Source organism: Lacerta agilis, chromosome 8, assembly GCF_009819535.1.
Source record: "Lacerta agilis isolate rLacAgi1 chromosome 8, rLacAgi1.pri, whole genome shotgun sequence".
Lineage (NCBI taxonomy): Eukaryota > Metazoa > Chordata > Lepidosauria > Squamata > Lacertidae > Lacerta > Lacerta agilis.
Window position 1 is genome coordinate 32,751,371 of NC_046319.1, and position 27,731 is coordinate 32,779,101.

Consider the following 27,731-nt stretch of genomic DNA (forward strand, 5'->3'; position numbering starts at 1 on the left):
AGCCCCGCTATGCGGCTGCAGGGCTCCTAACCCCCGGGATGAACTGGGTGCTTCGCAGCCGAAGCAGCCCACGACCATCCATAATGGCGCCAGCCGCCGGAAGTCGCTGCAAATTAATTTTTCTTTCCCCAAACCTGCAGTTCATAGCGACTAATTTCAATGATATTTTCTCTGCAATTCATATTTTGCTAAAACTTAAAATGACAAGTAAAGGCTGAGCATTCCATTTATTTTCCCTCTTCAATTAATAGAGCAATTAAAAGAAAGGGTGTAAATGCAGCTTAATTGGGTTGCCATGGCCACTAATTGCCTGATTTCTTTCCAAATAGTGTGTTTTAGGTGGAATCAATCTGCAGTAATTTAATTTCAGGCATCATGATGTATATAAACAGGTTACGGCAGATGGAAAGACAACTCCTAACTGAATTATTAGGCAGCACTTTTTAGTTATTTTCCTTGCATCTTCCTCATATCACCTGTCATTTTTTCTGCATCAAACATGGAGATTGGAAATGAAGATTCACAGATGTCCAGGAGGGTAATTAAGCTCACCTCTATTTGTTTATCTGCAGCATAGTTAGATAGATATAGATAGATGATAGATGATAGATAGCGTTATCTTCTTAGCTGATCTCTGACCATCAAGAAGGTAAGGTCAAGAAGCCAATTCATGTTCTCCTTTGTAGGCATGAGAGAGTGGGCTTCCATGTCAGTTTAAATAGCCCCCCCCATGCAAGTCTATGGCATACACCAAGCTGAGGAACCTTTTTCAGCCTGAGGGCCACATTCTCTTCTGAGCAACCTTCTGGGGGCCACATGTCACTTAGTGGGTGGGCCAGAGGCAGAAGCCGACAGAGAAAAATTGTACAATAGGCTGGTTTCTACACACACTCACACACCCCTCCACGCCCCTCCACCCCGACAAGCAAGAGGCAGCATCAGAGTTCAAAGGAAAATTCCAGCCAGGCAAATGCATGTGAGAAGGGTGTAGGGTGGGGCTGGTGAGAGGTGTGGCCTAGGGAGAGTTCTGAGAGCCAGATGTGGAGTCCTGGATGGCCACATTTGGCCCCCAGGCCTGAGGCTCTCTAACCCTGTCATAAACCAAATAGCCCCCAACGCTGTGGTCAATGGGAAAGTGTGTGCCTGTGTCTTCTCTGCAAATTGAGATTTAGACAAGCCCACAAATATCATTAGCCTGCTGGCAGGGCAGGGACAGAAAGCTCTGCCCTTCCAACAGTAGCCCTCTGTACTTCTCTAATGCATGCAAAGGAGGGAGCTATCTTCACACCCACCTGCACAGGATTCCTAGTCGCCTATGGCTACCATAGGTGCTTAAATGCAAACCCGCTTTAGTTTGCGGCCACACTCTGCACAGATGTAATGCTAAAAGAGAAGGGTTGTAGCTCAGTGGTAGAGCATGTGCTTTGCATGCAGAAGGTCCCTGGTCTCAGGCATCTCCAGGTAGGACTGGGAGAGTCCCTTGAGTCTGAGACCCTGGAGAGCTGCTGCTGTGGATGATACAGAGCTGGATAGATCAGTAGTCCAACACTCGGTACAAGGCAGCTTCCTATGTTCCTATTCCCCCAGCCCACATTGGTAAATTGGGAAGTTTGCGCTACTTTTTCCTCTTTAAACAAGCCTTCAGTTGATTTATCATATGAGTTCTAGTCAATTCGTCTTATCAGTGACACTTGCATATATTTGCAAATGGGTAAGCATACTTCTGGAGTAAGATGCATAGCACCTTTGTTTGTGGATGATGCATGTGTGTGTCACAGCAAGCGTCATCTTGGAAGAGGCATTCCATCCTGTGTGACAGAAAGTGGGGGTGGATGGGGAGAGAATACCTGCAGTGTGACAAACAACTTGGAAAATAAATAAATAAATATAAATCTGCTGCCTGATAACTTCAAACACATTTTAAGTAAAATAAAAGCATTTAACTGATAAACTGCTCCAGCAATGTGAAATTTGGAATCTCATTTAAGTTCAAATCAGTATCTTTAAAAAAAATCATAGCTCAGTGGTAGAACATCTGCTTTGCATGCATAAGGTCCTTAGAATCCCCAGGTAGGGCCGGAAAACTAACCCCTACCTGAAATTCTGGAGGGCTGTTTCCAGTCAGCGTGAAGACAACACTAGCCTAGATTAACCAATGAATTGACTCAGTATAAGGCAGAATCCTATATTCTTCTGATATTTTGCTTTTCTATCTATCTATTGATATCTATCTATCTATCTATCTATCTATCTATCTATCTATCACCTATCATCTATCATCTATCTATCATCTATCTATCTATCTATCTATCTATCTATCTATCTATCTATCTATCTATCTATCTATCATCTATCTATCTATCATCTATCTCACCTGCAGTTGTGCTCAAGCTGCAATCCTATGGTTCCCAGGAGGACATGCCTGGGTCCATAGGATCTTGTTCTTCATACATGAAGCAGGTTGTCCACCTTGCATCTGTGGTGTCACTGCTCCACTTTCAGTGTACTGATGATGGAGAGGGCAAAATGAAGCATGTCTGGGGCAAACCAGGGCAGATCAGTGGAGGTTTTTGATTTGCTAGTTCCAAACATGCCACCAGAATGGAGGGGGGGGGAAGATAAGTATGATGATTTTGGAAGGGGGGAATCATAAAATCATATTGGGGACTGAAAAAAGAAAGAAAGGCCACCGCTGCCTTCACCTTGGTGATGGCCACTAACTTGAATGACTTTAAAAGAAGATTAGACAAATTCATGAGGGATAAGGCTATCAGTGGCTACGAGCCCACAATGACTAGGGACTCAGCTACACTTGTCAATTATATCATTATAAGTGTGTTATAAACATGCGACACCAGATGGCGCTATAGAGAAGCAATTCGTCGTGAATAGAATTTTTCATTGAGCTTTTATAGCTTTTTTCTATAGCATTTTTAATAATCCATATAGATCCAGCTTAGGTTCTACTTCCTCAGTAGGCAGCCGCATGCCTCTGAATGCCAGTTGCTGGAAACCGCAGGAGAGGAGAGTGCTCTTGTGCTTAGGTCCTGCTTTCAGGTTTCCCACAGGCATCTGGTTGGATACTGTGAAAACAGGATGCTGGATGCCAATGGCCCCATCCAGCTGGGCTCTTTTATTGTTCGAACACCTCCCCATCTTTGTATTTCTCTGCCTGTATATACTGTACTGGCCTGAATATAAGCTGCACTTTTTCTCCAAATTCCGACCATGAAAAGTTAAAAGTGTGGCTTAAATTCGCGACCTTACAAAAATTGGCTTTTACGATATCGCTGCTGAAACATACATATGGTAAAACAAAACGAGTGTGAGTGCCTGCAGAATTTTAAGGGAGCGGCTTATATTTTGGTATTGCCTTTTTCTCTCTCCCCTCCTTGAATTTTAAAGGTGTGGCTTATATTCGGGTGCGGCTTATATTCGGGCCAATACAGTAATCTCCAAAGCACAATATACGTAAGTATATCTAAGGCTCTCCATAAGAACCGTGGATTTCCTTTGATGTTTTCTGCTGCTACAGCTCCCAACAACAAGGAAGCAAATCGCTTTTAAGCACACGTGAATATGTATTGAAATTTGTTTTTTCCTCAGTAGCCTGAAACCTCTAATGCTTTCTGAGTGTTGCCTTTGGCTGTTCTATTTTCAATCCACTCCCAGATTAAACATGGTTTGATCCACTTTAATGTGCTAACTCTGCTTCGTAGAAGTTCCGTCAGAATTTAATTTCTCCCTTAATAGATTAGAGCTTCTGTGTCCACATAAGCCTTTAATAAAAAAGGGGGGGAGATAAGAGTACATACACTACAGATAGTGCCTTGACCTTTACAGAAAGCAAGAGACTACAAAGCAAATTAGGACATTCATTGAGGAGAGGGTTATAAAAGGGAGATCCCATCTACTGAAAAGGTCACATTTTATTATCTATGAAATTAAATACTGTGCTCCATCAACTATTCAATAGCAAAGATTTTTCCAATAAGAGTTTAAGGAAGCAAGTCTGTGCACACTTACCCAGGAGTAAGTCCCATTAGACTCAGTGGAGCTCAGTTCTGGCAGCATAAGAAGAGCCTGCCTCACAAGGACCAACCAGATGCTTCTGGGAAGCCCACAAGCAGGATATGAAGATAACTGCCCTCTTCCACACACGTTCCCCAGCAACTAGCTTAGTGTACACTTAGTGTACACTTGTGCTTATATTACATTGTGTTTACCCCTTTACTTAGTTTGGAGCAATCTTTTTGGAGCACCACATAATCCTTCTTTGTTTTCATCACCCAGAACCGTTTGGTGTCACCAGCAAACTTAGCCACCTCCCTGCTCACCTCTTGATTCCAAATGTTCTATGAGTGAGCTGAAAATTCCTCCCAGTTGACTCATTTCCAGGATTTTTTTGATTTTTTTTTTTTTTTTTGCATTTCATGATTAGTAAGGTTGCATTTCAGCTGAATGAAGATATTTAGTGAATACAAATAATACTATATATATATAGTCACTATCCAAGTAGATAGTTCTATCAGCACATGACATTTTACCTGCACAATGGAACTTCTCCACCCTCTCTTCTCATGCTCCATAAATCTTCTCTGGAGGTTTGGAGGAACCACTGGAACAGGTTTACATGTTACACGGTCAGAGGTTAGAGTGGGAAAGTTCCATTGGGCAGCTAAAACTTTTTGCACTAGGGAAATTATTTAGTTGGATACAGCCTGATAATAGTAATGATGATGACGATTATGATGAATCAACACAACTAACTGCAATTTTAGACTCTCCTTCAGGCCACACCTATGGGACTGATTTTGGGAGAGTGGCTGTGGAGGCTGTCATTATGACCTCTTGCCCTTCAACTTTTACCACTATAACACTGCCTAGCAGGACTCACAGTCAGGAAGCTTTCTTAGTCCCACTATCTGAAACTATTTCTTTGCTGAATTTGAACTCAGGGCATTGCGCATGCTGAAAACGGGCTCTGCCATTAAGTCAGGGGTCCTCCCCAGCAGTGGCGGAGCTTCATGCTCTGGCACCGGGGGGGGGCAGAGAGCAGGTGGGGCAGGGCTGGTGTGCATCCTGGGGGTGGGGGGCACCGCCTGCGGGGGCATGGCATCCAGCATGGGTGGGGGGGGCACCTGTTATGGCATCCTGCTGGGATCACACTGCCAGGGGCAGTGTGCTCCCCCTGCACTCCTCTTCCTCCGCCAGTGCTCCCCAGAGGGGATAGGTCTATCTGTTAGTTTCAGTTTCTCTCAGTTTCTCACTGTTCCTAGCTTAAGTTCAGTTCTCGAAATTTCCATATTGATTTAGAAAAAGAAAGCTCTTCTTGAAAATTCAGCAGCTTCCTGCTAAATACACAAATTTGTATGTCATGTTGACTAACACAATGCATTTCTATGCACACGTAACCCTAGTATGTGCATTTTTGCACACAATACTTTGCCAGAGAACTGCATTGAAATATTCGGAGAAGCAAGGATTTCAAAGTGTGGCTGTGTTTTAGTTTGCATGTTGTTTCAGAAAGTCTGAATTAGGTAGGTTCATGTTTGAATGTGACCTGGATCTAATCTCCCTCCCATCCCGACTTCCTAGTAATATTAAAAGGACAAAAAAGGGTATGTTAGCACTGACATTTATAGATGCCACTGCTCTCCTTGAGAGAGCAGAGTATTTCCATTTGATACTCTTTCAGTTAATTTAACCTCCTCTGAAAAATCTAGGAATCATTTCATACTTGCTTTGGATTATTCAAGCGCCAGCCTACATGCATTATGTAGCTCATTGGGAACATAATAATCTTGAGAAAATTAGGCATTAGTGTTGGTTGACTAGGAAAATTATGAAGGAATAATTTCATTGCATTCATGCCTTAAGTTTGGTCACAGAATGACAGAGATCAACAATATTCCTTCAAGGAACCAAACCCAGTGGAGGGAATTGACCTAAGCTGATGCTAAAATAAAGCACACCACCACAAATCTTGGGCTAGTCACTTAGTGAACCCTGAACAAGACCATCGACTTGCAGCTGGTTTCAGTGAACTGTAGATAAAGCTACCCTGCTATTAATAGTCAATATGGCACTAGCTGCAGCTTGAGCTCAAGCATCTGAACATTGGATCATCATTCATCACAGTGTTTAAGTTACTGGCTTGCACACAGTCAGTAAAACTGGGGTCCTTCAAGTTCTCTGTGAAGGAGAACAGTGAAGGCACTGATGTGTAATTCTCAAAAGCCAAAAAGGCTCCGGATAGAATGGTGGCTCTAATTGTACACTGCTAGATGGGACCAAAGACCCACTTTGGTCTGTCTTCCCCGCAAAACTTGGCACTACATGTACTTACTTAGATGTATCAAAGTGAGGCATTATTAAAGCAGATTAATAGCACACATTCAGCGGCAAGGAAGGAGCCGTATGTAGCCCAGGAGCCCTTACAAGGTGAAAGATGGGCAGCTATAACACTGGTCCAGGGGCAAGGTTCAGATTAGTAACCTGAGTCTCAGGGCTGCACAGAATCTCTGAAGCTGTTCTAACAAGTTCCCCAGCCCACCTGACAAGCTTTTAAGCAGTGGCAGAGAATTCCCACCTACTCATGAGAATTCATTGGAACTCCTGGACTAAAGTTGGGCGCTATATCTAGAGGGATGCATCTCCTTTCTGCTGTAGCCAAGAGGTGGGGAACATTAGACCTGTGGCCAAATGCAGCTCACCACATCTGTCCGGCTTCCAGAACTCAACCCAGGACTCCAGCCCTGCTCTACATACTCCTTGAGTTTCTTTGTCCAGCTATGATTGAGTCCTTGAACTCTGATGATGCCTCTTGCTGGTCAGCACGGAGGACAGAGACAGGTGTGTGGGCTAGAGCAAGGGTAGAAACTAGCCCACTCTACAAAGGTTAACACTGGCATTTCCAACATCATCCGCGTTTGCTCCAAGCCCTAACCACAGGTGGCATGTGGCTGCTGTCAGGTAATCCAGAAGTGAATGCAGCCTTGGGTCTGAAAAGGGTTCCCCCTCCCTGCTGCAGCCATTGCTCCAAGTGTCTGAACATTCATCTCCTCCTAATACCAGCTTCCTACGCATTGCTTTGCAAACAGCAACTTATGGTTCTAATCACATTACAGCTAACACAAACACTCGACAAAAGATGCATTATCCAAAACCAACAAATGCGGAATGCGGAATAATTTCAATAGCATTTTTTTTTTAAAAAAATGTCTCCCACAGAAATGGCTCTGTGAGAGACGTACATTTATGAATATCCGAATAAATCACCATGGCAAAGGGGACCTTTCCCCTGCTCTCCGTTTTGCATTTTAAAGCCATATTCTTGTCAAAACCTCGCAAATGTTCCCTTGTACTGACTCGTGCAATATGAAAAAGATGGTAAAATTACCCTCTTAAAAAGAGCATTTCACAATTCATCGCTGCAGCTAAAAACCAGCTGCATCCCCAAGAAGTGTTAAGCATATTAGCTTTTCTAACATTACACACAAGCCCTTATTTATTTGTGCCTTTCAGCTGTGCAGGAAAAGGCAGCATCTCTCCCTCCCATCTCAGGCTTTAATGTGTGACAAAAGTAACTTGCAATGAGTTTTCATAAAATCCTTCCAATTTAGATTATGTGCGACAGAAGGAACCTTAATCCACAAAATATGTTTAAAATATTGCATTTTAACAAGGGGTTTTTAATTGTCTTTTCAATGTAATTGCTATTATACATTAAATGGGATAGTCTCTGGTGTGTCAAGCTAGTTATTGGAACTGTGGTGCTAGGGGCTTGATATCATTTCTTTTTTTTGAGGGGGGGGGGTGGAATTAAATCTGTTAATGCTAATATATCCAACCTCCTGAGGACTGGGCTGTAGACCTTTATTTTCTTCAAGAAATATTTCCTCACAATGGGGATGGTCCTTTCTAACAGAGTCAAAGCTGAAAAGCAATCTCTCTCTGATGACAATCTTTTTGAGAACATTTCTGAGATTTTTCTTTTGCTAGATCCACTGGAAAAGGAAGACGGTCGCTTTGCAAATGTATAATAGATGAATTAATGAAGGGGAGAGGCAGTGGGTGCTTGTATGTGAATGGATGTGCATGAATGGATATGTAAACATGGGGAACTACCTCATACCTAATCAGACCGTTAGTCCATCTAGCTCAGTATTGTTTACAGCAGGGGTGGGGGGCCTTGGACCTCCTAGATGTTGCTGAACTACAGCTCCCATCAGCCCCAGCAAGCATGGTCAATGACCACCAATGATGCTTTTGTTGAGCTGCTGCACTCATCTAGTTTGAAAGCTTCCCACTGGGGCATCTAGATGCTAAACTAGATGGGCCACTGGCCTGATTCAACAGGGCTGTTCTTAATGATTCTTCAGGAAAATGTGACATACAATGAATGGGATGAAAAGCATGTCAACCAACCACTTTCTTCTTCAATTGCCATTACTCACCATTATCTATTGCCAGTAAGTGTGCAGTGTACACATTGTTGATAACAAATGGTGATTCACGATCAAGGACACCCCTGGTGCGAATTGTGCCATTCGTAGGGTCAATTTCCAACCATTCAGCTGGATCTTTGTTAATGGAGTACCTAGGGGGGAGGGGAAAAAACCCAATAATCAGCTGTGAATTGAGTTCAATTAATACAGAACTTACCTTGAGCACAGGCACCACAGAGCTTAATTTAGAGGCTTCACACTTGGAATTGCAGTTCCCAGTTTCACAAAGCAAGGAGAAAAAAATGCATACCACTCCAACTGTTTATCAGATACCTTTCTGAAATGCGCAATCACCGCTGACCATATAAGAATTTGAGTTTACAAGAAAATGACACAGGCAACCCCCATTACCTAGCCATTAAGCAAGGCAGAAATTAAATATCAGTCAATGGGCACTTAATGAGGGATGTGATGTGGCAAACAAGTCACAAGAATGAAGTCAAGTGAGGGTCAGTTCAGAAACAAATTGTGATCTTGTATGACATGTGGACAATCCATCTATCCATCAAACGGACATCTATTGTCTAGAATGGGGAAGTTATACATATCAAGGGCTGGGAGCATTAATGATGGACGTGTGCCACAAGACACTTGTAGTGTTTGCATTAAAGGGCATCTGTGCCCCTTGTTACCTGCCATTTCTGACATCGTTTTGTATAATTTCACACGCTTGTCTGTCTCTCATTGTCATCCTAACTGGCTGATTTCCATAATGTGGAAGACTAACTGCTGAGAGGTCTGTGTTGATGGAATGATGGTCTGTAGCATGAAAATAGTTATTTTAGGCTCTCATTGAGTAAAATGGGGTCCATGGAAGCTGCATTACACTGTGTCCGACCACTGGTTCATCTACACCAGGGTTTCCCAAACTTGGGTCTCCAGCTGTTTTTGGACTACAACTCCCATCACCTCTAGCTAGCAGGACCAGTGATCAGGGATGATGGGAATTGTAGTTCAAAGACAGCTGGAGACCCAAGTTTGGGAAATTCTGATCTACACTGAAAGGCAGCAACTCTCCAGGGTTCCAGGCTAGGTTTTTTGTTTTGTTTTTTTACTTGAAGATGCATTCACAGTGTTCCTGACAACAGCCTCATTGGGACAGACATTGCCCCTCAGCCTAACTACCTTGCAGGGCTGTTGTGGGGATGACTGAGATGGGGACATGCATGTATGCCACCTTGAGCTCTTTGGAAGAAAGGTAGAATATGTTCATTTATTTTGTAAAATTCATACACCGTTTGATTTTTTAATTTTTAAAAATGGTAAACCTTACTTACAGATGACATAAGCAAATAAATACACTTTCAGCACCTGTATTTCAAGTAATCTTTGGAGGAAACCATGATTGTTGAAAGCAGAGTAACAGCGCTTTAAATGTAGGGCGCAGATCGGGTCTAACCTGGGCCTCGACATCAATGCAACTAGAACATTATGGGCACAATATTTATGGTTGATGAACAAAGGCGCAGTAGTTCTGAAGCCATCAAGACCGTGTCATCTATATCAACCCTACCCAGTCTGTTAACATCTTACTGCTACAAATGAGGCTGTCATTATTGGCATCCCAGGAACAAGTTGGCCCCATTGGGAAAGGGCAAAGAACACAACAGATGCAAAAGCTAATGAATAGTGAATGATGCAGTCCATCAACTCTGCCTATACTTCTGGGTTAATAACCATTTAAAGAGTTTATCTCCCATGAAAATGAGTTATTAGGATAATAACAATGCTCTTAATTAATGCATACTATTCCTTTGTTCCTTAAAAAAATAAAACAAGAGATAGCGTTGAAATGAGAAAGAAAGAAATCAAAACACAAAAAGGCTAGGTGAATCAAGTCCCAGGCAGAAAATGCTCAATTAACCCTAAAACAATTTGATTAAACATAAAATAAAAATCAGCACCTCAAGTTTATGACATCTGAGGAACAAGAGGTTCTAACAGATCACAATACATTTCCCAAATGCTCTGCAAGGGATTGTACTTCAAAGCTGAAGCACGTAAGGCACAATTTGACAGAGTATATTGTTGTGTGTGTGTTTGTGTGTGCGTGTGTGCGTGTGTGTATTACAGAAATATTACCTATTGTAAGTGAATAATGCTGCTTAACTAAGACAATTGTTCTTTGTTGGTTTCTTTTTTTATAAATGTAAATGAGAAATCCTCTAGTGAAACAATGTGGGGAGAAGGGCTCATGGTAGAGAAAATCACATAAAATAATGAAACTGGGACTAAAACAACCATTCCCCCCCCCAGACACGCAGGTGCCCCAGTTCACATTCCTATCTTTCGTAATGTATATATTCAGCTTCCACTGACAGTAACAGAATGCCCTGCAGGGCTTACATGTAATCGGCAGCAACTTTGGAGACAAGAACTACATGAAAATCTTGCTCAGCATAACTAGTTTAGCAGGAGACAAACATCATAAGGCCACTTTTTTTGGGGGGTAGTCAGGATGTCCTTTCTTACTTATGATGAAAGGGGGTTTCCAGGAGTGGGTCCGACTCTTTGTGTCCCCATGGACCAGAGCACGCCAGGCACCCCATCCTCCACTGCCTCCCGCAGTTTGGTCAGACTCATGTTAGTAGCTTTGAGAACACTGTCCAACCATCTCGTCCTCAGTCATCCCCTTCTCCTTGTGCCTCAATCTTTCCCAACATCAGGGTCTTTTCCAGGGAGTCTTCTTTCATCATGATGTGGCCAAAAGTATTGAGCCTCGGCTTCAGGATCTGTCCTTCCAGTGAGTAAATAGGGGTCCTCAAATAGGGGTGGTTAAACTGGTCAACTTCTTAGTTTCTTTCTGAGTTTCTGAGTTTCTCATTACTTTACAACCGTAGGTTCAGTTCTTGACATTTCCTCTTTTTTTAAGTTTTTATTGGAATTTTATATACAACATAACACAAACCCCCACCCCCCAACACACAAATCAACCATCATTAAACATGAACATAACACAAAGTGAGCATAACATACAACAATACAAACAACCAAATAAAAGACTTTCTTTATCCTGTATCTGGCCTCCTTATTTACTTCTTATGAACTGTTTCCTTTATGAATAATTATTAAGATTTTTCTAATTATAACTTAAATATTCACAAAGTCTTTGTGGGACTCCTTTTTTTAAACAACAAAAAAAGGCCTCATGAGAATTCATCAGTGCAATTTTTTCCCTACTTAGTACATACTGCATGCAATTTTGCCCAATATACTCATTTTTTGCAGAGCACTTTCCCTTAATCCAATCCATTTTTGCATGTTGTATTCATTAATATATGCATCTTTATGTAAGCTTTGTGCTAGTGTACAAATCTTTTTTTTACACATATTTTGTCTGGAGAATGGCATTACAAAATTCAGGGAAGTATGAATTTTAAAGGATGGCTGTATTTTGGTTCTCATAAAATGCAAGCTGAGCTGAATTGCCCCTTTCTCTGGGCAAGCGATGCTGCTTTCAGGACCACTTCCTGTGACATATTTTGTACAGAGATCCAGATGCCTGCCTGCAAAATTCACACTTAATATGTGAAGCAGGAAAAATGAACATGCATGTACAGTATGGCTTTCCACTCACGAAGTATAGCTTAAAAAAAGAGCCCTGCTAGATCAGACCAGTGTCTCACCTGATCCAGCATCCTGTAATTACAGGATGCTTCTTGGAAGCATAAAAGCAGGACCTGGGTGCATTCGCACTCTTCCCACTTGTGATTCCCAGCACTGGTACTCAGAGGCATACAGGTATTTCCTCTGACAGTGAATGTAGAACATAAGACAAGCTTGCTGGTTCAGGCCAATGACCCATCTAGTCCAGCATCTTGTTCACACAGTGGTCAGCCAGATTCCTGTGGGAAGCCTGCAAACTGAACAAGAGCACAACAGCACTCTGCCCAACTGTGATTCCCAACAACTGGTTATCTGAGTCGCAATGCACCTAACACTGCAGGTAGAACATATAGCCATCGTGGCTAGTAGCTCCTACTCCTGCTGGTACCTTTGGACCACACTGACCTCCCTTTCCTCCTCACCCGTACAGCTGCCTGCCTGCCTGCCAGGAAACTAGGATAGTGGCCTTGCCCCATCAAGCACCAAGCTTCTGATGTATACTTTGCAATGTGCTTTCCGCTCTCAGATATAGAATGCATAATGAGAAACAGCCCTTGACCTCAGTTCCTTGTCCATAAAACAGCAATAACATGTTTCCACCCGAGGGAATTTCTGCAAATGCTAGCAAAAAGCCCCGTGAACAGTATACGTGTTGCATTAATGCTGAATAATAATTTCAGTACCCCAGGAAAAGGGGGAGAACAGTGTACATATTCCCCTCTTCCTTGCTGTTGATGGAAAGGTACCTCTTTTATTGTAATATAGTTGCTCACACTATCACCACCGACTTCTGTACCACCTGTCATGGCAATCTTGTTTAATCTTCTTTGTGTGATTGAACAGGGGCTCTGTCAATCTCTTGCAGTTTCTTATTAAAGTTTAAGACGCCTTTATGCAACAACAAAGAATAAAAGTTCTTAATCAAGAGTAGGCAGAATGCATTTCAGATGGTTATTTACAACAGGTGTCTCAGAGTAGAATTATTGCTTTTTGAACAAAATAGCCTTAAAAATATGAACAGCTTTTATTTATATTCTATTGACAGGCATATTTATAGACCTCCAATTCATATCTAGATCTGGAAAGGTGGTGTACAATAAAATAATTAAAATATAATAAAGTTTGGGAGGAAAACAAAAAGCGCACAACGAATGACTGGCATTGAATAAAAAAATAATTCTCTAAAAATGCTAGGCCAAAGAGATAAATTTTCTGCAGGTGATGAACTACCGGGATAGTCGGTACCTGCTTGATTTCAATAGGAACAACCATCCAAATGAGTGATGCCAGCATGCTATAAGCCCTGGTTCATGTATGAACCAAATGAGCATGAAATGATTGCGGGGCAATAAAGAGGGCTTCTCCAGATGATCACAGTGATCTACTTATTAGGTTTATTAAGTTTATATATTCCTTGCACTGCAAAAAACTGTTAAAACAATTTGCAACCAGAGTGAAAGTACAATAATTTAAAAAAATCACAGAAAAGTGTTAAAAACGTAAGCCAGAATACAGTATGTTAAAAGGGATCATCCTCATCAGAACCACTAGTGCCAACCTATGATGAACATAAAAACAGGGCAAACAGCCAATCATTGGTGCTGCCCAGATGGATGGACGTAATATATATTATCATCCAAATGAAGTCCTGCCTCAAAAATTTCATAGCTGCACTATTCTTGGTATGAACATGCTTGTGAAGGTTAAAGATACAGTTATGGGTAGCGTATTTTCCGGCGTATAAGATGACTGGGCGTATAAGACGACCCCCAACTTTTCCAGTTAAAATATAGAGTTTGAGATATACTCAACTGCAGATTCTCCACCTGGCGTATAAGACGACCCCTGACTTTTGAGAAGATTTTCCTGGATTAAAAAGTAGTCTTATATGCCAGAATATACAGTGTGTCTTGTGTTTAATCAGATTCTGCTTGCGCTCCAATAATAACTAGTTTTGCTCATTACAAGTCAGAAATAAATCATCATGGCAAACCAAGCCATTTCTGCTAGCTGGCAAAGGATGCAAACTGTTTAAATGGCCATATCCACAAGGCTGTTTGCCATCTATACCTCATGGCAATTGCTGACACCTCAGTCATATGGGCAGATGATGCTTTGCTCCAAGCAGAAACAATAAGAACACAGAAATCTACCGGTAATCAGCACCACCACATGTGCCAGAGACATAGTCAAGGAACGTTCAGAGCCAGCGGCAGTGAAGTCATAAAGAGGTTTGCAGGAAGGAGGATAGGTGTCTTGGCCTATGCCACTATGACATGCTGGCTGAGGAAGACAGATCTGGGGAGCTGCCAATCAATGGGAAGGAGTGGTCTTAGCACTGGGAGTCAACAGAGAGCGATAGCAAAAATGAAGCATAAATGAGCTCCACCAGCAACACAACAGGGCAGGTGCCAAACAGGTGCTGATAAAACATGGGGCATGGCCAGGTCTTCCTGCTGAGAGCATTATTTGATTCCTACAATCAGCCAGTCAGGAAAACCTTCCAGTTTTGGAAGTGTTAGCTTATAGAATGTGACAATTTTCAAAATAATAATAATAATAAAAAAATCAACAATAACTTTGCTGGATCAAAGGTTCATTAGTGGCCAGCTGGATTTCCGTATCGTTTCTCCACATGCCTCCATCAGAACATAAGAGTCCTGCTGGGTCAGGCCAATGACCAGCATCCTGTTCTCACAGTGGCCAAACTGTGGCAAACCAAGAAGCAGGACTTGAGCATAAGAGCATGCTCTCCTCCTGTGGTTTCCAGCGACTGGTGTCTGGAAACTTTACTGCCTCTGACTATGGAGACAGAGCACTGCCATCACGGCTAGTCCCCATCAATAGCTTTTAAAGCTATCCAAGTTGGTGGCCATCATTGCCTTTTGTGGGAGCAAGTTCCATAGTTTAACTATGCACTGCATGGTGTTTTGTTTTTTTTTTAAAAAAGCACATGATCTATGGAGTAACCATGTCTCCCAATATTTCGAAATCACTTAGAAGTTGCTTCTTCACAGTTCCTTCTGAGTTTTTACACTTCATTTACTGATATAATTCAGCATCAACAGTAGTAGCAGCAACATCAGCTTCTTGAGCAGGGTGGGTAGATTATTGACTGCAAGATAGCAACACTCAAATCTATAAAGACAGCGTTTAATCCAATTCTGCCTTGCGGTTTCTTGAACAGATCCAATGACTTACATGTAATCTTCTACCATGTGTTCCTTATTCCTTGTGTTTACTGCTAGGCAGAGGATGTGTTGAGTCAATAAAGGTGACACAATACAAAATTATTAGTTTCGGTAGACAAAACATGGGAGCAGCTGATAAGGCATGCATTATAACTTTGTTATCTGGAAGCCCATTGCTACTAAACAACTCCATGTAAAAGCAGTAAAATATAAGGAGGGGCCTTTGCAAATGTTGCCTTTCAGAAGTGTTACCTGCAATGTCATCCTGTTGCTATTTTTAGAGAGACACACCAAATCAAGGAAATAGAGGGACTACACACAGCTACTTTCCCTTTTGCTTGCGCCCCTACCCTTCCTGCTTTATATCAAAGCCAGACATTTGCATCCTCTCCTTTTTGTGTGTATCCAATTCAACAAGCTGAGCATAACAGGCCATCATTCAAATCTGAGTGTTTGGACAGACATCAGTAGCTGACTACTGTGCTGATTTTAGAGTCTGCCATGATCAGAGAAGACCCCATGGGTGGATAAAAGAATTAAATGTGGTGGCCACAGAACATGCTGAGGTTTAGTGCAACTTGTTTGGTACTGCACAAATGTTCCACATTTCCTTTGTCCCATTCTGTGAATGAACACACAGAGAAAGAGCTGTGGTGCTGTCAGAACTATCCAATTGCACATTATGCACTCTGGCTGCATACTGCAAACTTTTTTGGGAAGGATAATTGATACTGCTGCTTGAAAAATTTCACTAAACACTTAACACTAACCTCCACCCTTCCAATTGTTGCAAAGGAGGGGGGGCTGCTACTGATTTTGCCCTGGGGGGCTTGGATCGGGCAGTGATGACAGTGAGGCGCCGAGAGGTTGCTGCCTGTTTCTCAGTCCCCCTCCCTCCTACTCTTTCCCTCTCACATGCACACACACAAACAGCACACAAACTCACAGGCTGGCATGCACAGAGCGACCCCTTGGCTGGATCCTGCATGATCAGGGGATCCACTTGGCTGGGAACTGAGGGGCGCAGGGAGAATTGTGGGGGAGGAAGGGAAAGGAGAATGTCAGCCGCTTTGAGACTCCTTAGGGTAGTGATAAAGCGGGATACCAAATCCAAACTCCTCCTCCTCCTCTTCCAGCCACACCAAAGCTCATTCTCACACAACCCCCCCTGCTTTGTGCCATGGCTTTCAATATGGCTCGACTTAGCACTGCTTCCAGATTAGGGAGGGAGATAAATCAACCAATGGTTCTCTGGGAAAAGGCTGCCAAGATGGAGGTACGCTGGCTGCTTCCCCTCAAAACCAACCACCCAAACAAAATTGGTAAACACACACACACACAAAACCCACTTTCAACATGGGTTACCATATGTTCGGGTTTTCCAGGACCTTTACAACGGGAATGGAAAATTCCACCCAGACGCCATTTTCGGGTGACAAATCCCAGCGATGTCTGGGATTTTCCAGACATATGGCAGCTCTAGCTTACAATATATCTAAACACATAAAAGCATCAGTCCTTAAAAACTTCCCTAAACAGGGCTACCTTCAGATGTCTTCTAAAAGTCAAATAGTTATTTATTTCCTTGACATCTGAAGGGAGGGTGTTCCACAGGAGGGTGCCACTACTGAGAAGGCCCTCTGCCTGGTTCCCTGCAACCTCACTTCTCACAGGGAGGGAACCAGAAGGCCCTTGGAACTGGACCTCAGTGTTCGGGCTCACCGATGGGGTTGGAGACGCTCCTTCAGGTATACTGGGCCGAGACGGTTTAGGGCTTTAAACGTCAGCACCAACTGTATTTCTACGTGTAAGGTATGTATTTGTTTTGTTTTCTTTTATTTTGTTGTTGTTGTTTGTAGTATTTGTTTTTTCTTTGGATGATTGTTATTATTTGTTGTTTCTTAGTTGTATTTGTTCTTTTAAGGTGGAAAATCAATAAATTGTTGTTAAAAAAATAAATAAATGTCAGCACCAACATTTTGAATTGTGCTCGGAAATGCACCGGGAGCCAGTGAAGATCCTTTAGGACCAGTGTTATATGGTCTTGGCGGCCACTCCCAGTCACCAGGCTAGCTGCCACATTCTGGATTAGTTGTAGTTTCTGAGTCACCTTCAAAGGTAGTCCCATGTAGAGCACATTGCAGTAGTCAAAGTGGGAGATAACCAGGGCATGCACCACTCTGGCAAGACAGTCTGCGGGCAGGTAGGGTCTCAGCTTGCGTACCAGATGGAGCTGGTAAACAGCTGCCCTGGACTCAGAATTGATCTGCACCTCCATGGACAGCTGTGAGTCCACAGTGACATCCAGGCTGCACACCAATGAGTCCCCCACATCCACAGTCCCCCAAGAACAGTACTTCTGTCTTGTCAGGATTCAACCTCAATCTGTTAGCCACCATCCAGTATGAGTAGATGAATAGATACCTTAATATTTTGTGGGGCAACTTCAGCCACAGTCTGATCGCCTTCTTCCTCACCATTTGATTTCCAACCACCCTTAATGTCTGATTTATCATCTTTAGATTTTGCCACATTTTGCCCTTTGATTTATAGTCGAAACAAAATAGAAAATTCTTTCCAGTAGCACCTCAGAGACCAACTGAGTTTGTTCTTGGTATGAGCTTTCGTGTGCATGCACACTTCTTCAGATACACCTTTCGTGTGCATGCACACGAAAGCTCATACCAAGAACAAACTCAGTTGGTCTCTAAGGTGCTACTGGAAAGAATTTTCTATTTTGTTTCGACTATGGCAGACCAGCACGGCTACCCACCTGTAACTGAACCTTTGATTTATGTACCCCAAACAGGTGGACAGCAAAGTTCAGAATTCAAAGTGCCAGTGACCTACAAAATCTTTTGCTTGTTTTCTTTTTCTTTTAACGAGAAGATAATAAATAATGAAAACCAGTTCTCTGAATCAGCGCCAAGTGCACCAATAAATGAAACTACACATTCGTGCTTCAGAAAGAAAAATGAAGGGTCCCCAAATTCTTAGCTTTGCTCTGTTTGCCCTCCACCTAATCTTCTGCCCGCATTTGGCTGTTCAAATGGGAAACCATAACCAGCTGGCTAGTTTTTTCCATTAAATATTTGATGATACAAAATGCAGAAGTCTGCATGTGTTAGCAAAGCCATGATAATATGTGAAATGTGCAGCGGGCCATAAAAACACTTCCTGGAGTGCAGAGAGATTTCAAAAGATACCAAATGAGTTTTTCCCCCCTTCCTTCTCTCTCTCTCTCTCTGGATTTTGTGCTAAGACCTGGTATATAATAAAGAAGAATAAAGAATAGGATTTAAATTCCCATTTCAGGCAACAATTTGGGCTGCTAACCTTTCAACCGGACACTGTAGCTCTGCCTGCAACACAAGTGTGCTGTGAACATTCAGCTGGAGGTGCTCAGTTAGGCCAAGCACACAGTTTAAGAACATAATAAGAGCAAATAAGGGCAAAAAGTTCGATCCAGTCTATCACAGTGGCCAACCAGATGCTTATGGGAAGTTCACAAACAGGACCTGAATGCAATAGCACTGTCCCCCAGTTGCAATTCCCAGAATCTGGCCTTGAGAAATGTGCTGCCTCTGATAGTGGAGGGAGAAACATAGTCATCATGGCTTGTGGCCATTGATAGCTTTCTCTTCTATGAAATTGTCTAATCCAAAGTTGATGGCCATTATGAATCAGCACTGTATGAAGAAGTACTGTCCTTAGCCTGACCTGAATCTCCCAATACTGGGTGGCCCCATAAAACATCTTATTTATGTTTTCTCCCCACCATGCATAATATTACGCACCTCGGAATTTTAAAGTTGAAATCCAAGTGAATTGTGTATAACCCCCCCCCCCAATAAAAAAATCCAACTGGCTCATCCTTACTCACACATTTACTCTTTTCTGATCAGCTATAGTGAACAGCATGTCATTTTGTCCAATGAATATATTTTTTTCCATTTCCCCCGATTTTTGGCTTTTGAATAAAAGGATAATAGGCAATTGAAGAGTAAACCAATACAGCAGGTGGTGTGGAACTGTCTGTAATGTGTAATAGGGAGTGTGGGATGTGTGTCTGGCAGTGATACTTGGTATTAAAACTGGAGTGATGTAAGAGTGTCCCCATTTTAATCAGTAAAATACTGGAGGGCAAGGAATATATTTTTCTGATTCTTCCTCCCCCTCCCCCTCCCCCTCCTCCTCCTCAAGTTCTCACTTGCTCCTTGTCTCGACTTTCTTCTGCCACTCTCTATCCCTCCCAGCTCTGCCCTGTTGCACATTGGATGTTGTGTGAATTGAAACAAAGAATGAGCAATCATCAGCCAACTTTCATAGAATCTGAAGCAGGAAAAAACAAACTTGCTCCATCCTCCATGTGACAGCCAATTAGATGCTCGAAGATGGCTATCATATCTCCTCTCAGTCTCCTCTTTACCAGGCAAAACATAACCAATTCCCTCAAATGTTTCATATAAGGCTTGGTTTCCAGACCTTTTATCATCTTGATCGCTCTCATCCAAAGCACACTCCTAACCTGCAAGCACACACAAAAGCGGCCTGTTTCACCTCTGCTAACTGCAACCCCTTCCTGCTGGATCGAGCCCATTAAACAGTTAATGATGACTGATTAAGTATGCTGCAGACTTCTCTGTGGCACAATGGGCCAGTGCATCTGGTTGTTTACAATAAGCTTGCAGGTTGAAACAGATGTGAGCAGGATTGCAGAGGATTGGACTAGAAGACCCTGGGGATCCTTTCCAGTTCTACAGTTCTCTGATTCCTCTGCACACATTCCAGCTTGCCAATACCCTTCTTAAATTGTGGTGCCCAGAACTGGACACAGGACTCCAAGTGTGGAGTGACCAAGGCAGAATAGAGCGGCACTATTACTTCCCTTGTGTGGGACACTAGAGTTCTTTGGAAGCAGCCTACAATAGCACTAGCTTCTTTTGCTGCTGTATCACACTGTTGACTCATGTTAAGCTTATGGTCTAAGACCCTTAGACCCTTTTCACATGTACTACTGGCAATACAGGTGTCCCTTATTTATACTTGTGCAGTTCGTTTTTCCTGCCCAAGTGTAGAACCTGACATTTCTACACTTGGATGATGGGCTTGAGGGCATCCTGATCAAGTTTGCAGATGACACCAAATTGGGAGGGGTGGCTAATACCCCAGAGGACAGGATCACATTTCAAAATGACCTTAACAGATTAGAGAACTGGGCCAAAGCAAACAAGATGAATTTTAACAGGGAGAAATGTAAAGTACTACACTTGGGCAAAAATAAAATAAAATGAAAAGCACAAATACAGGATGGGTGACACCTGGCTTGAGAGCAGTACATATGAAAAGGATCTAAGAGTCTTGGTAAACCATAAACTTGACATGAGTCAACAGTGTGATGCAGCAGCTAAAAAAGCCAATGCAATTCTGGGCTGCATCAATAGGAGTATAGCATCTAGATCAAGGGAAGTAATAGTACCACTTTATTCCGCTCTGGTCAGACCTCACCTGGAATACTGTGTCCAGTTCTGGGCACCACAGTTCAAGAAGGATACTGACAAGCTGGAACGTGTCCAGAGGAGGGCAACCAAAATGGTCAAAGGCCTAGAAACGATGCCTTATGACAGTGGTGGTGAACCTTTTAGAGACCGAGTGCCCGAACTGCAATGCAAAACCCACTTATTTATTGCAAAGTGCCAACACCACAATTTACTGTATTTTTCTGGGTATAACACACTTCCTGTTTGGGGGGACTCCTGATTAAGATAATGGGGGGAGATTGCCACGCACGTGCACAGAGAGTGGCTGACAAGCAGGCACGCAGCAGCAGCAGCAGCAGCAACAACAACACAATCATTTTAAGAAAGAGACTTATGAACTCCGGCACCCTCCTCCATACCGCCACTTTGAACACATGGGCTCACACACTCCCTTCTTCCCTCACACACACACATACAGAGAGCCAACCTCTTGCATTCCCTCATGTTATGCGCAGCACAAAATCTCAACTTCCCGTCCTTGTCAGACGCTTCTCTTCCGGCTGATGGTCCCCTGCACACAAACACACACACACTTTTGCAGTGTGCACGGGCGCAAGTGCTTCTCCAGCAGCCTCCTACAGCTCCGTTTCAAGATAGCGCAGGGGCTGGGATTGCCATTTCACTGAGTGCTGGGGCGACAGCAAGTATGCCCACAGAGAGGGCTCCGAGTGCCGCCTCTGGCACACGTGCCATAGGTTCGCCACCACTGCCTTATGAGGAACGGCTTAGGGAGCTGGGTATGTTTAGCCTGGAGAAGAGAAGGTTAAGAGGTGATATGATAGCCATGTTCAAATATATAAAAGGATGTCATATAGAGGAGGGAGAAAGGTTGTTTTCTGCTGCTCCAGAGAAGCGGACACGGAGCAATGGATTCAAACTACAAGAAAGAAGATTCCACCTAAACATTAGGAAGAACTTCCTGACAGTAAGAGCTGTTCGACAGTGGAATTTGCTGCCAAGGAGTGTGGTGGAGTCTCCTTCTTTGGAGGTCTTTAAGCGGAGGCTTGACAGCCATCTGTCAGGAATGCTTTGATGGTGTTTCCTGCTTGGCAGGGGGTTGGACTGGATGGCCCTTGTGGTCTCTTCCAACTATGATTCTCCTATTGAAATTCATTTTGTATTTCAATTGCAGAATCAGATTTTGTGTTGACAACTTGCAGGATTTTGCTCACTGCCCCCCCTCCTTTTTCTTACTCCATTTTTATCATAATCACAATCATCACCACTACCATCCATAGGAGCTAACACCTAGGGGCCAAGGTCCTTTAACCCCCCCCTTAAAATACTTGAGGGGGGCATTGCTATTCAAATGTGAGTGTCGCATCTTGTGATTATGTGGGATGGAGCTTGCCTGACCCCCCCCCCCATTTTTTTCCAAGTTGGCACCCCTGCCATCATCACCATCATAAAGTCTCCACCAAGGTGGGCTACATTTTAAAAAAGATAAAAAATATAGTAGCATGACCCCACTCTGATATATCATACAGTATAAGACCTACATATCAACAAGTCAGATGGTATATAGTGGGGCACTCAACAATAGCAGCTCAACTGTCAAAGGAGAAGTGGTGCATCTTCAGTGACCAACTAAAACTGCAAAGAAAAAGGGCTTGCTGCATCTCTAGAGAGTGTCATGGGTTTGGTGTCCATTACAGACAGGGTCCCATCACCAGAAGCCTGCCGTCACCCTGTCTGCATGCATTATATAAATGAGGAATATGCTCCAAGAAGCCACTAGTATTTTTATTGAAGGAAGGAGTGGTGTTATCATTGGGGCAGCTAGGCAGCTGCGTAGGGTACAGACCTCAGACAGACACAGTTCTGACCTTTGAAGGGTACAGTTTTATTTGTGCTGTGAATTTATAGCAATACCTTGAAGACTTCCAAAGTCCATGCTGCCACAAGGAGAACCTCTCTTTATACTACAACAAAAACTCCTGGATAATGTGTCCAATGTTTCTGTTGCCATAAGGATCCTTCTCACACTTCCAGCGTCAGTGGCAAGTGGTGAGCACAGTTTCTTGAAGCTTAAACTTATACAAGAATTGCATATGCTCAACAATGTTGCAAAAGAGACTAGTTGGCTTGGCAACTACATAAATGGAACTTGTCAAAGCATCAGCTCTTGAGCTGAAGGAGCCGGTGACAGAATTTGCAAAGGAAAAGGCACACAAAGTGAGATTTTGATGCGCCTGAAACTGAAACTTTTGAGAAATGTCAACAATACAATTCACAAGGTTATTCAAAATGATTTGTTTGCTAAAACATTTTCTTTTGTATTTGAGAAAGAGAATCAAGGATGGCTGTATTACTGTACTTGTTCTTTAAATTTAAAATAAATTTGGTAGTTTCAAGTTTTGTGCTTTTCATTTTCTCCACAAGACATTTTAATAATAATAATAATAATAATGATGATGATGATGATGATGATGATGATGTTAGCTTTTTTTGGGGGGTGCAAATAGTTATCCTGGCAGCAACAATGATTGTAGATCTATGAGTTTCGGAGTGGAGCACTCCTTCAAGAGTTTGAAAAGCTTGCATGTTTTTTAAAATTCAGAGATACTACTTCATTCAGTCTGAACACCTCAAGCACCAGCTTGAAAACGTAGTAGAGGAAAATTCTATTCTCTCCAAATTTATGTTGAACCTTTGTACGAGTTCAGGGCAGAATATGCAATGTACAAGAAAACTACAGCATGGTTAATAGATGGGTTCCTAGACTCTGCTCAAACACTTCCCGTGAAGGAGAATACACCACCTGCAGAAGCAATCTGTTCTACTGCTCAGCAGCTTGTACCATTAGAAAGTTTATCCTAAAGTTTAGATGTAATCTGCTTACCTGCATTTTCCACCCATCTGTTCTAGGCATCTTGAGCAACAGAGGGTAAATCTGATCCATCTTCTACATTACAGGCTTTGAAGACAGCTTACTGCAACTTCTATAGCCTTCTCAATAGGAATGCCGGTTCTGTGAAGCTTAGCTTCTTTAACAATAATTCCAGTTATTAAAAAACTTTTACTAACTGCTTATAAGAAACTAAACTCTGATTTTGCAAACTGTGAAGAAAAGGAAGAATGAGCAGGGAAACCTAGTTATTTTACTTTTTCATAATACTCAGTGGGAATTACAGAAAAAATATATCCCCTTATCTTAGGCCTCTCGCTGTGTCACTCCCAAACGATTCCTCTAAAATAGTGGTTCCCAATTAGCTAAGTATGGCAGACCCCCTGTTTTTCAAAAGCTGAGCCATGGACCTCCTACTTTTGAAATTTTGGATATTTCTATGGTAGTTTTGGTTATGTGAGTGGTGCCATGGGGTGGATTATACAGACCCCCTGGGGTCTAGGGACCACTAATTGGGAACCACTGCCCTAAACGGAACCAAACACAGTTTCGACACAGCTGCCACATGTCCTCTTAATGTTGTCTTCTCCAGGCTAAACACTGAGCTCTTTCTACTGTTCCTCACTAGTTGCATATAAAGATATTAGAGTAGGCCACATAGCTTTTTGTAGTCAGTTGGCAATCCTGGGTAAGGCTGAGGATTATTTCTGCAAACACATCCTATTATTTCTGACACCACTCCTCATCACTGGAAAGCCATACCTTAAATTCACTTCTGATTTATCATATATGTCAGCCTGGAGATTTAGCAAACTAACCTTAATAATCATTTTCTGGAATGATTTTAAACAGAGGGAATTTAAAAAAAAGATCAGGCATTGGCAAGTTCTTTGCCACTGGATGATAGAATCTGGAAAAATGTCCAAGTAATTAATTACATGTGGAAAAAAATTGAAAGGGATGGGGGGGGGATGAATCTAAAACCTGCAGAATTGTTGCAACGAGAGCTTTAAAATGGAATGTAAATATTCCCTCATCAAATTAAAGCCGTAAAGTGGTGATCATAGGGCTGTTAAATACAATTTGAAATTAAATGAAAAGATTTTCTTCATCTGTCTACTCCCAAAACCCCTTCCAAATACTTCTAGCCATCAAATTGTATTATTATTATTATTATTATTATTATTATTATTATTATTTCCCTTGAGATAAAATGTGCAGCTGTGAATAATCATAAAGAATCATAAAACTGTTGGAATATTTTGAAAGAAATACAGTGATCACTCTCGGGAATGTACTTCAGAAAAACGAGAGGCTATTTTGCGAAGTAGTCTGTGCCCACATGCATTAAAAGATATGGTTCTTCCATCCTAGAAACAAAGAATCCCGTTATGCCACAACTCATGGAGAAGAGGGAACATACAGAATCATACCTCTCACTCATCTACTCCAACATTATATGTGTCTAGCAGTGGTCAGTCCCAAGATCCCTGGAACTGCAGATCAAACCTATGACTTTCTGCATGCAAACCGTGGCTCCATTATTAGGCCACAGATCAGGGGTCAGCAAACCTTTTCAGCAGGGGGCCGGTCCACTGTTCCTCAGATCTTGTGTGTGTGTGGGGGGAGACTATATTTTGGGAGAGAGAAAAAATGAACGAATTCCTATGCCCCACAAATAACCCAGAGGTGCATTTTAAATAAAAGAACACATTCTACTCATGTAAAAAGATGCTGATACCCGGACCGTCCGCAGGCCAGATTTAGAAGGCGATTGGGCCAGATCCGGCTCCCGGGCCTTAGTTTGCCTACCCATGCCATAGATTCTCCAAAAGATGATATGAAATTGCATTGGACTGTAAGATCATTTGTCTGTAGGCTGCTTGCGATGCAGCATCTTTGCCCTCCACCCACAATAGCCTTTTGTTGTTCAGTCGTTCAGTTGTGTCCGACTCTTCGTGACCCAATGGACCAGAGCATGCCAGGCACGCCTATCTTTCACTGCCTCCCACAGTTTGGCCAAACTCATGCTAGTCGCTTCGAGAATACTGTCCAACCATCTCATCCTCTGTCGTCCCCTTCTCCTTGTGCCCTCCATCTTTCCCAACATCAGGGTCTTTTCTAGGATGTTCTCCCATTGAATGATTGTCCCACCCCCAAATAATGTAAGTTCCTAGCCTGGGATCCTGTGGTGGGTAAGGAGGACTCCTCTGGGAGATCTTAAAGCTCTACCTGGATTGTATTGCTGATTTCAATTTTTGCCATGCCTGCCCAAGTTACCAAAATCTACTTCTGGTATTGCTGAAAATTGCAAATGGGGAGAGTACTCCTGTTTGTGGGCTTCCCATAAGCATCTGGCTGGTCACTTGGGCTGCATGCTGACAGCCATTTATTCCATTCCCCTAACATTCCTTTAACTGTTAATTTCCACATTACATTTGAGCTTTCACATGTCATGAAGGTCACTTCTGGAAAACTAATGGAGTACACCGCATTTTTAGAGCTCATTTCTGTGTTATTACAGGTAGGGAAATGTTTGCAACCCCCTTAACCTGAAAAATCATGGGAGTAAAATGATGAAAACTGGGGCAGTGTACCAACATATAGCTATTTCTTGCTGTTTCATGGGGGAATGGGGGGGGGAGCAGAGATGCACCCCGGTGGTGTTCGTTGTTGTGTCACACCATGCCCACTGTTGTGAATTAAATTTAGCCGGAACATGTCGGAATACCAGTCAAAAAGCCACAGTTTCAAAACCACCACAGGTACCGCAGTGTGAAAGGAACATTAGAAAACGAGATACAAGTGCTAAATTATGATCAGGAAAACTAATGCAGTATTCCCCACATCTGAATGGACCCTTAAAGAACAGCACTACATTCACACACCACTTTCAAAGCACCATGGTTTCAAACAGTCATGGCTTCCCCTGAAGAATTCAGGGGACTGTAGTTTCGGGTGTTGAGAGTCGTTTGGGGGCAGTGCTGAATGAAGCCCCTAGGCAGTTGAAATCTCAGGGGGGGGCAGTGTGTGGACTCTAGTGGGATAACATTGATATGAGAAAGCTTGATTGATTCAAGATCAAATCAATATTATTTTGATCTGTTGTTGCAGGCCCCCAAAAGGCATGGGGCTCATAGGCTGGTGCCTAATCTGCCTATTTGGTAATCTGGCACTGCTGGGAGGGGACTATTCCCTTTCCAGATTTACAATTCCCATAGTTCCCTGTGAAAAGAGATGGATTATTAAATCACTCTGAGAACTGTAACTTGGTGAGGGAAAACAGGAGTCTCCCAATGAGAGTCACCACCCTTAACTAACCACAGCTCCCATAATTTTGAAGTGGCACCATAGTACTTTAATTGCATGGTGTGAATGTGGTGCAGGATGCTGCAAAGGCCCTTGACCTGACCCAGCAAGGCTCCTCTCATGCTTGCTAACAGACAAGGGGGATTTTTAGCCCACTATTCTTACACATGCTTAGCTTTTTCCTGTTCCCAGTATAATCAGTGTTACTAGTGCTACAGTAATCTACAGCATCTCCCTGCCTTGTTAGTTGCCACACAGTGTTCAAAGACGGAGATGAAACGTCTGAAGTGCCAGGACAAAATAAGCCTATTAACTGGCACATTTCTCAGAGAGAGTGGCTTTTTTCCACCCCAGGAGGCAGCACGGGGGCGGGAAAGGGGAAAGCATCAAAAAGTAGCTCACTCCTGTGAAGCGTTATTCCCATTTAGATCAACAATGTTGCAAGAGGTCAGCAGTTCTCGCTGCCAGAAATCAGGTTGGGACCAGTGTGAAAATACTTTCATAGCCATTGAGCTCTCTGGTTGAAATTCAGTTTTAAACACTGGAACATAGGAATCTGCCTTCTGCTGAATTGGACCATTGCTCTATCTTCCCCAGTATTGTCTACACTGATGCTCCACAGGGTTCGACACAGGGAACATTCCCAGCCCCTCCTGGAGATACTAGGAGCTGCAGCTGGGACCTTCTGCATGCAAAGCAAATGCTCTACCAGTGAGCTGTGGCCCTT

At 42.8% G+C, this 27,731-nt stretch overlaps 1 protein-coding gene across 1 annotated transcript in view; it reads right to left on the reverse strand.

Moving 5' to 3' along the window:
- CDH13 (cadherin 13) overlaps window positions 1-27,731 on the reverse strand; it is a 587,120-nt gene that overhangs the window by 28,445 nt on the left and 530,944 nt on the right. Inside the window, 1 exon segment of the mRNA XM_033156828.1 lies at window positions 8,460-8,602. Within this exon segment, the coding sequence (XP_033012719.1) occupies window positions 8,460-8,602 (143 nt within the window).